Below are 13,262 nucleotides of genomic sequence, written 5' to 3' on the forward strand. Positions count from 1 at the left end.
TTTTTTTATTCCCATGATAAATGCCTAGATAATAAGATAAGATACAATAAGATAATTGTCTATTAATACAGGTGTGTTCACATTTTCACCATTACCTGATGAATAGCTGAGAATGCAGAGTGTGTGGACGCTTCCTGTTTTCAGTCATTGTGAAACTCTGTAATGCAATTTTCTCCTTCACAAGTTCAGCATTTTCTTAGACCTTCTATTCCAGAGCCTAGTAGAGATTGCTCTGACATGACTAATGATAGCCCCAAACATACCGACTGTAGTCAGAAAGACTAGAAAAGCGCTAGAAGTACAAGTCCATTTACCATCCATCCAAGTCCATACTCACTACATTATTTCCAATTAGAATCGGTTTATTGCCAAGTACATTTGCACTTACAAGGAATTTGGCTTGGTAATAGGTGCATAACAATAAACACAGTGCAATAGTATTAATAAAACTATGAACATTTACAATAGAATAAACAAACGTAAGTAAGTTAAAATAAGTTTGTTATTAAAGTGTCAAGTATATATTTAAAGTGAAGCGTTGTGCAGTGTAAATGTCTGTAATTGTCCTGTGGATGTAAGAGTCAGAGTCAGTGGAGGTCCAAAGCTTTGTTGATGAGCCCAACTGTGGATGGTGAACTATTTGACAGTGATTGCACGCACCAAGTTACAAACATTCAGAGGTGCACAACCAAGCACTTTGCGGAGCCTTCACGCACGGCTTCGCTACGGCGAGTACAAACTAAGCTTTAGACCGTGTCATTGTGATAGTGGTGGAGTCTAACTTCGCCACACAATTGCGTGTGTACTGGGAGTACAGCAGGGGGCTCAGTTCACACACTTGGGGGGGCTCCTGTGTTGATGGTGAGGAGTAATGAGGTCTTGGCTGCCCACCTGCACCACCTGAGGTCTGCTTGTGAGGAAGTTGATTCAGCTACACATGGTGGAGTCGACTGCCGGGTCTTCAAGCTTTGTGAAGAGTCTTGAAGGGATTATTAAGTTAAATGCTGAGCTGAAAATCCACATTCAGTTTTTCAACATAATTCCCACTCCCAATTTCCAAGTCGGCTGGGACAGTTCGAATGAGGTGGTTTATAGCGTGGATCTGTTGGAGTGGGATGCAAACTGCTGCAGGTCCAGGGACAGGCGTAGTAAGGAGGCGTAGAAGTCTTTGACAAACCTCTTCAAGCACCGACTTGTAGTCGTTTAGATTCTGTCCGGTCCTGTGCCGAGACTCTTCAAAGTCCTTCTCACGTCGTGCTCTGAGACAGCTGCTTTTGGCTGGTGAGCAAGTATGATGTAGCTAACATTAGCAAACAGAGCAAATGTTAAGTCAACACAGCCTGATGTGGCAGTGGGGGTTTCATTTTTTGTGTTTGTGTGTGTGAGATGCAGGCGCTGGCTTGTGTGGTGGCCCTGTACCTCCAGATAATTGGATAATCAGTCTACTTATCTCCCCTGCAGTCAGGCTGGTGTAGCATGCTGGTAAGTTGCCACACTCACAGAGTCTAAGTAGACTGGATTTTCTGCCGTGTCTATGTTGCATCAGGTAATTGCTAGGTGCCAGAGTGCATGAAATAGCATCAATATTGAGCTTGTTGACTAAAAATATCCCATGTGAGGATTTCCCCGGACCCTCCCTCAAAGGTCTAGGTAAGCCCCAATGTTTGCCGTTTGTATCATATTTACTCTGCTGGTCTTGCTGCTAACCGGTGTTGCCAACTTGGCGACTTTTTCACTAGATTTAGCAACTTTTCAGACCCTCTTAGCAACTTTATTACTAATGACAGACTAGCAATCAATTTATCTCATTCGGACCATCGGGGAACTTTCCTTCCCTCTCTCCCTGCTGTTCTCCCCAATTCATCCCATTTCCCTCACACATGATCAAAATTAATAATCCATCCGCTATATTATCAGATTTAGCCTAATGTCACTGCTATTTTGGATTTAGTTTTTTTAATTAAGTACTTAATCCAAGTATTTGTCAGTTAAGTCTAGACAGCGAGCAAGCACAACGAACATACACTCTCACACACACACACACACACACACACACACACACACACACACACACACACACACACTGACAAACACAAGCTGACAGACGCTTTATTCCTACACTGCAATAATGTTAAAAGTGTTGCAGTGTTGGATCCAAGGAGCTACTTTATGTAAAACCAGGGACTGGTATTTAAACAAATACAGTTTGAAAAATGATTAGTCCTCATAATTGTCTGTCTTTAAAAGCATGCTGACAAAGTAAAGTGAGGAGAAGCATTGACCGGGGTTCTCTCGTCCCTTCCTTCCCTAAATACAGGATACTCCCAGTAAACCAAATAACTCACATTTTAGTTCTTTACTTTAAACTGTAACTCTATAAAACATTCATTGTAAGATGTGTTTTTTCAAATTCATGTAATTTTTTTTTGAGAAATACATCAATGCCAAATGCATGTCAAGTTTTACTTACACTGGCATTGAGTACATACCATGGGCAGGTAAACAGCGTGATATATTTCCTCTAACTTTTTCAAATGTATTGAAGATTTACCTGTAATACCTCCAAAGATATCTCCCTTGAATCTTATGATCAAAGCATTACAGCCTCTGGAAAATTTTTTTACTTCTATCTCTTTGCTGATGATTGACTTCACATGTCAAGACAGTCACTTTTCTGCGAACAGAGTTGAACATCTGTTATATATTTGTTTCAGATGTCGCTGTAGTTTAGCCAGAACATGAAGAATACTGATATAAGCATACATGTCATCACGTATGCTTATATACATGTGTTCAGATCAGTATATTTTGGCAGTCTTGTTACTCAGGAATGCTTTGTGGTGTATAATACAGTGCAGGACTGTCAGGAGAGTTGAGCTCTTGTGTCTTTTGTCCCTCAAAAATGCACATACACTTAGATACAGCGTGTTTTTGATTTAGGGTATAGCCAATCTCATTTCATCTTGTTTTGCAACTTGCCAAATGCAATGCCTTGTGCATAGTCATGGTTCGGTACTTTCTTTTTTCATTTTCACACTTTATTCAGTGTAAATGTGTTCGTCCGTCTTGCTGTGATAGGATCCAGCAGTGCCACAGCCCTCAACGGGATAAGTTACAGTAGAAAAGGGACAGATAGGACAATGCCATTGTTGTTGATGAGATTGTAGGAGAATATGTCATGTCATTTCGGATTCTTTCAAGTTCAAGTGTCTGTCTTCATCTCAGTGTTTGCCAGATGCAAGAGGAGACTTGTGAAAGCATGAGGAGATTGTATGTAATGCAAGCACTGGCAGATTGTTGGTGTCTAGATAAATAAGCATCATACATTAAACATGACAGCTTTTGAAATATTAGTTCTTATTTTGGAAACCCGTCAGTTTTTTTAAACCAACTACTGCAGTTCTCTCTTCGTTAGAGCTTTTCATGGAACACCTTGAGTCATTGTCAATGCAGATATAATCTTAAAACAGACACCAAACCTGGACCAAGTGTTTATTAGACATACATTAAAATGCCTCATTTTCTCAGCATGGTTTGGCTCAACTCCACTTACTTTTGGTACAAGGGGCCTTATTACAAAAACGTAAAGGATATCAATTACTCACCCATCGTAACCTTGAATTCTTGAAGAAACCGTTTCTCGCATGCCTCTACAGTAAACAAAGAATCCAAAAACGGAGTAAAGTCTTGATGAATTGAAGTAATGGGGGCCGTGTTTAACAACAGCAAAACCATCTTGGGTTTGAAGTGGAATTGTTTCATGTTCATGTTTTTGTGAGAAAGTGGTTGATTTAAGACCCTGTTGATTCCTGTGACTCAAAGGACACAAATCAAAGAACTCAGTTCATCAGTGTGTCAATCTCTTGCTGTTTGATCACTGACCTCGTGTGCCACATGTGGTCATATCCCAGGGGCCAAAGACTTAGGCTGCCTCCACACTACTACGTTTCTGTTTTGAAATGCATAACTTGTGCTACGTTTATGCCTAGCTCACAGGCTGCACACTGTTAGATGTCAGGGGTGGGAGGATTTGAGCTTCAGGATGTTAAAAAGGTGCATTTGTGCCTGAATAGATGGTGAGAATGCTGTGGACAGGAGGTTAGTTGCATATCCTTTAGCCCATGTTTCTGTTCAGCGATAATTTCCTTTATACAGTATCAATAAACTGAGTAAAAATAGAAACTGCGCAACTGCCATAATGCAATCAGCTGGCTAGACTTAGAGGAAAAACCACATAGTCTGGTCTTATATTTTCATAATAAGAAGTGGTGTTTCTTTTTTCAAAGAAACAAGCATTTACTGTTTCTGTGAGTTGGCATTAATTTGTTTAAGTTACAAGTAATTCAATTATCTGGTCACAGTTGAAATTGATAAATCCTCTGTCTTGCTAAATTGTTAACTTTCTTCACCAATCACATGTAAAGTTGCTGAAAGTTGTACAGAGAACTAGCAACTTTTTCCACACTAAAATAATGTTGAAAGTGTTGCTTAATGGCTCAAGCAGCTACTGTAAGTAAAGCCAGGGATTGGTACGTGAAGAAATAAAGCTTTGACCAATTATTATTGGTCAAAGTTTTTAGTATTATAATTAATTATATAATAATTAGTAATTATTTTCTGGGCGGTCTGGCTAAAAACATGCGGACACAGATAGCTGCGTTGATATAGATGGATATGAACGAACGACAGGCAAGCCTGAAAAAAACAACACTGGAAAGATTAAATAACTGTCTAAATGTATCTTTAACAAATCATTATATCCAAAGAAAGGCATTCATCCTAATTACCAGAAGCATTAGCTGCTGGCTTTCCCTCTATAATGTTGACCTTTTTAGGGTTTTTTGTACGCCACATTGCCATGTTCGGTTTTAATGTCCAAAAACCAGCAAAGGGCGATATCAAAACTGTCTTTACCCCTGACAATCATGTGATTATGTACTCCTCATAATTGTCTGTCCTTTAAAGCATGCTGATAAACTAAAGTGAAGAGAAGCATTGACCAGGGTTCTAAACTCACATTTTAATGCTATACTTAAAACTGTAACTCTATTAAACATTCATTGCAAGATGTGTTTTTTTTTTTTTTTTAAATACATGTAATTTACAATCGAGCAATACAAATATTTACATTCATGCCAAATACATGTCAAGTTTTAATTACACTGGCATTGAGTATATACTATGGGCAGGCAAACACCATAATACATTTTTTTCTGTTACATTTTTATAATGTGCTGAACATTTATATGCAAACCTCCAAATATATCTTTCTAGAGTCTTATGAACAAAGCAATGCAGCCTCTGGGTAAAATGTACTTCAACCTCTTTCCCGGTGATTGATTTCAGATGTCTAGGCAAGTCAGTTTCCTACAAACACAGTCGGACATCTGTCATATATTGGTTTCGGATGTCCCTGTAGTAATGCCAGAACACAAGTTTATACCAAGATAATATTATTTCCTGATCACAGTGAAATACCCATGTACCTTTTTGTAAAACTGAAACTGAAGTATAAACACTGTAGGCAAATTGATCAGAAATACAATTTGACGAGCTGTTAAATGTGACAGATTATATCCAGTTTGAATCCTTGCAAATTGATCTAATGCTTTATCAAAATAAGAGGAAACTGTCCGGATGGTCAGAGAATCTATTACATGCATGACTTTGTTCTGCTCCGCCTGGTTAAACTTGTGTCAGAAAATCTAAACAATAAGCCCTGGCTGAAGCATGGTCTTCTGTAGAGACAATGAAGAAAGACGGGTTGCAGAAGACAACTGACATCTCTTATTAATGGCACATATGTCATCAATGTGTGAGACAATAGAGACATTTCTTACTACTCCTCATACCACAAAACATTCCCCCACGTTGACTATTTTTTCATCATCAACTCTCTTATGCATAGAGCCATAGAATCCATCATCCACTGTATCATTATTTATGACCATAACCCTATCACCCTTACTAACAGGAATTCACCCACACGCCTTACCCAGATGGCGCTTCAATACCTCACTTGGATTTTATACAGTATTTCAAAAAGGAATGGGTTTCCTTCCTCGAAACCAACAGCACCGCTGACATGAGCAAAAGCACTCTGAGAAGCAAAAGTAGTTCTAAGAGGTATAATAATAGCATATTCCACAAACAAACAAAAAAGAAGAAAGAGCAAGAGAACATTTCCTACAGCAGGATGGAAAGAGACTGGATACACTAGCCTCTCAAAGGCCCACAGACATGTTTAGCAAAGAATTACTCAAAACCATAACTTTCTATTCAATTCTAAATTGGTGTGTCATTAGCCTAGTCTACCTAATCGAAGTAATGCAATATGTTACTCTCTGTCTTTGTTAGATTGAAATGGTTAATACAGTTCAAAATAATCACTTAGTGGATTGATTTGCTGGTTGAGTCAATAACAATGGCGGTTTGACACCTGTGTATCTTATACTGGGACATTTTGATAGAAGCTAAAAGACGGTGGATATGAATGTCTTCACTGGAAACATGAGAGCATTTGTCATTTTTATCAAAACAAACAACACTTTCACTGTATTTTTTTAACAACACTTGATCGGGACATCCCCAGTGAGCCGTGTGAAAAGTATAAATAAAATGACAGCAAATGCAATCTCATCTTCTGTGTTTTCTGGTTTCTGTAGGCCTGTTTCTGCTGTCACCTGTTCTGATGGCCCCGACACCAGCCAGCATGTGCACACCCTTGAGGACGCTCAACGACAGCCTCAGCCACAGGCGACGCTACATGGTGAGAGAACAATGGCATGGTTGCAAGTATGTCTCAATCGTTTTGGAAGCAAGCAAGCAAATTTCACCCTTAAATAAACACATTCTAAATATCGCCATCTGGGTATGAAGCTTGTGTATTCTAGGGTCATTTTTAGAAGCTTTGTCCACTTCTACTGAAGTTGGGGATTTCCCGCCTTTCCCAAAATGACTTTCGACGGACTCCAGCCAACATACAGAGGAGACAACAATAATAAGAAAAGAAATTCTCCACAAAAAAAACATTAAACCTTGTTTTCTGTGTCAATGAAACTTAAAGGGGCACTCCCATCAATTCAGTAAAATTCTGTAAATTCCTGACTTTTAGTTCATAATTTTTGGACAAGCGCCATAAACACTTATTCCTACAGTTCCCATAATGCAACTCGATAGTGTTGTGTATTTTGTCTACCCTCTGTGGTGTAAAATATTCCTATACCCGCTTTGCGTGAGTCTTTTCATGCTGAAATACATAACACCAAAAACCAGGTTGTCTTTTAAGTATTTATTCTCTGCGCAGAGAAGGTTCAATCATCACAACAGAATGCGTTCAGTCTCAGTGAGGAAGAACCAAGAACAAAGTGAACAAGCTTTCTTTATACAGAATGAGCAAAGGTGGGGGCCGATGGCCAACCTTACAGACATCTCGGTCTCAGACTTTTGGTCTCAGACTGATAAGAACAACATTCAAAACCAAACGGCCAGCAACCAAAACAAGCGGCCCAAAGGCCTTGGCATGGAACATTCTCATATAACACAGTTAGTTATCTTTGTGAACAGAGAGGGAGAATTCTTCTTCTGCACAACAGAGACACGGTGAAGTTCAACAAAGTCCAAAATTACTTATGCATGAATACAATATACTGAGTAGAAATATATACTACGTAAAAAAAATGACCATTACACCTCTCTGCCTGGTAAACTCCCACGTCTGTAGTTTGTAGTCCACAAGTCCAAGTTGATGACACGAATGACATCACTATATCAGTTGCTCCACCAGAGTGGCAGAAGACGCTATAGAACCGTTTTCACAGCCTGAGTAGTACAAATAAACTGACCTTGTTGTGGAAAATTGATAGAGTGGTGCTTTAAATTGTAATTTGAAGTTGATAATTGTCCTAAACAATTAAATTGGGGCACACAATGGATCTGTACTTTCCCTTTGTCCATCATGCATAATGTCTTGGATGCTGTTTATTAAACTGACTTGTATGTGGAGCATGTGAGAGAAGAAACATTTTATTTATTTTTTGCCAGTAATGTGAAATGCATTATAGTATGTTGGTGTCATATTAATTCATGTGGAACCCATTAGTGATTGGCCCAGATGGGTCATTATTGTGATTATTGACACACGTATGGCTTATCACTCTGATTCAACGGTTTTTATTTGTGTGTGATTTTGTGAGAAGTTGTTTTTGATAGTAAATGTCATAGTCAATTAATCAAAGACAAACAAGGTTTAAAGCTATCCGAGTTGTGAAATGTATATAATTTTCTCTCTCTCTCTCTTTTTGCATTACAGAAGCACAACTTCCCCATCAACTACACCATTAGGGTTCATCATAAGGAAATCTTTAAACTGTCAGACGTCAACAGAATGGTAAATATATGATAATGTATATAATATACGGTAATATATAATATGGCGTTACCGTAATTTACCTGTTGTGTCTTCCCTTTCTATATAGACACAGTTTAGTGCTATATGCTGATAAAAAACATGTTCTTTAACATTCTTCATTTTGTCGCAGATTCACATAATCTGATAAACCTATTGATGATTTCTTTCCTCTGCTCAACACATCAGAGGTTACAGGTGGAGGGGTTGGATGAGCTGGTTCTCCAGAGGTTGTGGTTCCAGGTCAACCAAGGTGTGCTAAAAAAGGTAGGAATATTGTAAAAACAATTTGGTCCCAGATTTTTGTCCCATGTGTAAACAGTTTATGTAATTTATTAAAATCAGTGACCTTTTCCTTCTCTCCAAACAGCCTGCAAGCCTGAGCTTTCAAAAATGATTTTGATTGAGTGTGGTCATTAATTATTTTAAAACCAAAAATATGTGTTGTCAATGGCAGATGTTTCTTTTATTTTGTCTGCTATAAAAAGTTTATTTAAAACAGTTGATGGTCATAAAATGCTAACAGCTTAAGCATGACCATCATGCTTCACCGCACGGCACAAATGAAACACTGTTCAGATCGAAAAAGGTCCACAAGTTGTTCAGTCAGCAACTCATTTTTGACATGTGAGATACAATGCAGTTTTGAGTTGGATCATAAGGCTAAACCTTCGTCAATCAGTCAATAAAGATCAGAATTTTAAAATCACATGTCAGTAACAAAGTCAGACAGGTTGAATTAGTGGGATGAGCTCCTTCTTCTCTCTCCAGTTGTTCTCTCTCCAAACCTCAGGGCCATGGGGCTTGAACCTATGTAATCCTTAGAATTAAGTGGCAACTGACTGCAAATAATCACCAAAGGAGTTGGTTTCGCTGTGTTTGGTGTTGGTCTCTCTCGCCTACTCTTGTTCTGTTGGGTTCTCTCTCTCTCTCTGCTGGTTTGTCCCAACTTGCAGCCATGAACACTGACAGTAAAAGTGTGCTTTCATACGTAGCAAAGTGAGTACCACTTACAAAGATGGCAACACCCTTAAGCCACACTTCAAGCACACTTAACCTAATACTGAGCGGCACTCAAAGCTCAGTAAGTCACTCAATCCATCACAGTCTACTGCGTCACACCAGTATAGCGGTTGACTGGAGGTGGTTTTGTCGCATGTCGTCAGTACAATGATACTAGTTGTGGGCGACTGTGACTCAGTGGTAGAGCAGGGGCGTCCTTCAATCAGAGCATCGGTGGTTTGATCCCCGGCTCTACTAGTCCATGTCGATGTGTCCTTGGGCGAGACACTGTGCCTACGGTGTGTGAATGTAGTATGAATGTTAGATAGTCCTGGTGGGCAGGTGGCACCTTGCATGGTAGCCCCTGTCATCAGTGTATGAATGGGTGTGAATGATGACATGTGGTGTCGTAGTGCTTTGAGTAGTCGGAAGACTAGAAAAGCACTGTACAATTTCATTTTTTCTTTCTCACTTATTTGTTCTGTATCTTAAAATTTTGATAAAATTTTAGATCAATTTGGATTCAAGTTGAAGCTTTATTTAAGAGGTGAAAGTGAAGGTACAGATTCCACAAGTAAAACATTCCAAAAGAATATGATAAACACTACCTCCTCTCAGGTGTGTCACATCAGTGGCTAATTAGAGGACGGCTCTTTTTTACTACTTCTTTTTGTACTATGCACGTTGTATTCATTAAGAATTTTTGTCGGATTTGCAGGCTCCACTAACTTTTTTTAGTCACATTTTTATTAAATACGTTTCCTTAAAGTGCAAATATGAACTGTGAATTCCAATCTGATCCAAGTTTGTTTTTTTACTAACACATGTGTTGTCTATGTACAGGGAGTCAAAGATCTGAATGGAGAAGATAGTTGAGCGTGTTGTCGGCGGTCTTTACGTTTGAGAGCATCTTTTTGTCTTAAACTAAAGATAAATTGAAATTTCAGATCATCCGGGTTATGCCAGAGAGACATCCTTCACGTCCATACACCACTGAGTTGGAAAGACGCTTCAGGGATGCGGAGGGCGTCCTTGTACAGTCACATCCCGCTGAGGTAAACTTCACGTATCTGTACCACAGCTATATTTAGATCCTCTTCAAATTAAGTAATTCAGTTAGTAAGTGAATTTCCCTCAGACTGTAGGGGTCAGAGGATAATTGATCGGAGATAGATGTCACATTTATCCAATTTATCAATATAGGGAATGAATGCCCTTATCATTAGACAATTAAATATGGCTTCTAGTTAAGCTCCAACAAGATTTCATTGAAGGGGAATTTAGTACACTCAGTGATTCAGTGATGTGCATATGAGGAATATTTTGCAGGGTATTGAGTACTTTGGCTTTATTTAATCTGTGCTGGAATTTTATCACAGATCTGATATTCCGGTCCAGTGCATTCAGTTGTAACATGTGTTCTCGTCGACCTGTGTTAAACAATGTTGGCCCAATTGTAGCAGCGATTTAAAATGAATAAATTAAAAAAAACCTTTATAGGCCGATAGTTCCCAAAGTGGGGTCCGCGAATCCCAGGCATCTTTGAAAGGGTTCCAGGGGGTCCCCAGCTAAACTATATGTATATATATATGTATATATATATATATATATATATATATATATATGTTCGCTATAATTCCATCCATAAGTAAAACAATGACAGATTGTCTCTGTTTTGGTCATGGATTCCATACACTTTCTGTAATAATACAACTAAAAGCAAAAAATAGGGGGACCTTGGGACAAAATATTATCAAATTGGGGTCTGTGGTCTAATTTGTGTCAGTTTTGAAGTCCTTGACGTGAAAACCTTTGTTCTAGATCCTCCCCACAGAGCCCTGTGGCTGCTGTTGAAGTAGACTGTGAGTCTAAAGTCAGCAGACAGCAAGTCTGAACAGATCACAGCCAGATCACATGCCTTAATTGTGATATTTATAAATTTGTTCTTACTTCAGTCTAAATATCATTGAATGCAGACAGAAGGATTCACAAATGCATTTTGTGATTTATATATAAATCACAAAATGCCTGTCCACAAAAATATTTTTGAACAACTTTTTATCAAACAACTTCTGATGCCACCTTAATGTATATGTTATGCTGAGCTAACACAATAGGATACATGCTTTGACATATCTTGAACTCTCTTCAATACTATGACTCCTTGTGATATAATCCACATCTGTGATTAATTAAGTTAGTTTTTTTTTTTTATTTTGGGCCATTTCAATTTATTCGCAGCTCAGTTAAGTTTTTATGTTTTTTCTTCTATTTTACGTCATTGAAACACATTTTGAAATGCTCACAGTGAATGTTTTTTTCACGCTGCTGTTGATTAATTTCCTATGAGATATTGATATTTATAGATGCAAGGCGACTCATGGATCATGGATTTAGCTTACTCGGCCGCCTCTCACTCGTTCGTTTTTCTGTGTGTGTGTGTCCAGGTGTTCCAGCAGGAGCTTCCAGAGACTATCCAGGACACTTGGGATCATTTAACAGAAGAGCCTGACAGAGTGCCAGATTCCAGCTGGCGATTTGCTTCACCAAAGTCTCTCCTGGACAACTTCTGCCACACCATGCACTGCCTCTTCAGCGAGTGCTTTCCCAGCACAGAAACGCCGCAGGACTGTGAGTATAACAAAGGAAACCCTCTGGTGAAACGGCAGGCGTTAACTTCAAATTTAGAATAGAAAACATGTTTTCTGATGTGACTGTACTATAATAACAGAGACTAACACACCAGCAGTGCAGGCTGTGTAAAGAACAATTTAAAGCAAAGAATAGCAATTCTAAACTCCCCAGACAGGACATTCTAGTATGTTGGAGTCCTGATGTCGAAGGGTCCATCAATATTTGTTTTTCATCTACATTTTGGGTCAGCCATTGACCAAGACACTGTGTGGAGCAAACATGTTGTAGTTGGTGTCATTTCTTCATGCCACATGCCATCAGCAACCAAATGAAGTGTGAGATTAGATTTGACAAAAACAGAGTTTAGTTGACAGACAGTTGTTTAATTTTTCTTGCAAATTCAGATTAACAATACAAAATATAATCAATATGTGAAATGATGATGTTATTATATCAATAAAGCTTTATTGGTTGGTTCACTATAGTTACCCAGCAGTATGTGAAGTAATCTACTGTAAATGATAAGTGCCTCAGCAGAGCAGACAGTTAGCACTAACTGAGATGTGGAAATTAGCTATAGACACCATTACAGTTTTTTGTACCATGCTGTAAACGTGTTTTTTTTCTGTGGTTGGACATTTTAAAATGGAATTCGATGGAGATATTCTCGCTTTTGGAGCCAGCCTCAATTAGCCATTTGCAGAACTGCAGTCTTTGGCACTTTTGAGATGGAGTTGAAGCTTCACGGCACTCTGCTGGGTCCAAAAAAACGAATAAACGATCCCACGCACAATATGTTATTGTCTTATTTTGCCTGTGACTCACACAACCCTTCGGCGTATGTGTGCTGCAGGTGTAGCCCGTAAACATTTTTTGTAAAGATTTTCACAGCACATCTGCTCTTTGAACGGTCCGCATCCATGACGTCTTTAATGTAGCCTGGCCGTTATACTTTTGTACTTTTACTTAGTGCCAGTTTATCCTCTGGCCCATCTTGCTTGTTGTTAGACATTGAGATGTGATTGTGATCAAAATAATTGAAATGCAAGAAAACTGATTTGTTTATCAAAACAAGATGTTGTTCTTTCATTGTATTCTAGCTGTTTCTCCCTTTTCCCAGTCGTCAGGCTAAGCTAAACTAGCCGGCGGCTGGGACATGGGAGTGGTATCCATCTTCTCATTTAACTCTGGAAAAGAACATACCACTATTCTTTGAAGC

At 38.8% G+C, this 13,262-nt stretch overlaps 1 protein-coding gene across 1 annotated transcript in view; it reads left to right on the plus strand.

The window, feature by feature from the left end:
* Positions 1-13,262, plus strand: part of il34 (interleukin 34) — a 29,160-nt gene that overhangs the window by 13,944 nt on the left and 1,954 nt on the right. Inside the window, exons 3-7 of the mRNA XM_068723405.1 lie at positions 6,666-6,769; positions 8,312-8,389; positions 8,597-8,674; positions 10,357-10,464; positions 11,857-12,040. Coding sequence (XP_068579506.1) covers positions 6,666-6,769; positions 8,312-8,389; positions 8,597-8,674; positions 10,357-10,464; positions 11,857-12,040 — 552 coding nt within the window. The remainder of the gene's footprint in view (positions 1-6,665; positions 6,770-8,311; positions 8,390-8,596; positions 8,675-10,356; positions 10,465-11,856; positions 12,041-13,262) is intronic.

Source organism: Cebidichthys violaceus, unplaced genomic scaffold, assembly GCF_023349555.1.
Source record: "Cebidichthys violaceus isolate CVI_PGR_0920_01 unplaced genomic scaffold, fCebVio1.0.p SCAF_3, whole genome shotgun sequence".
NCBI lineage: Eukaryota > Metazoa > Chordata > Actinopteri > Perciformes > Stichaeidae > Cebidichthys > Cebidichthys violaceus.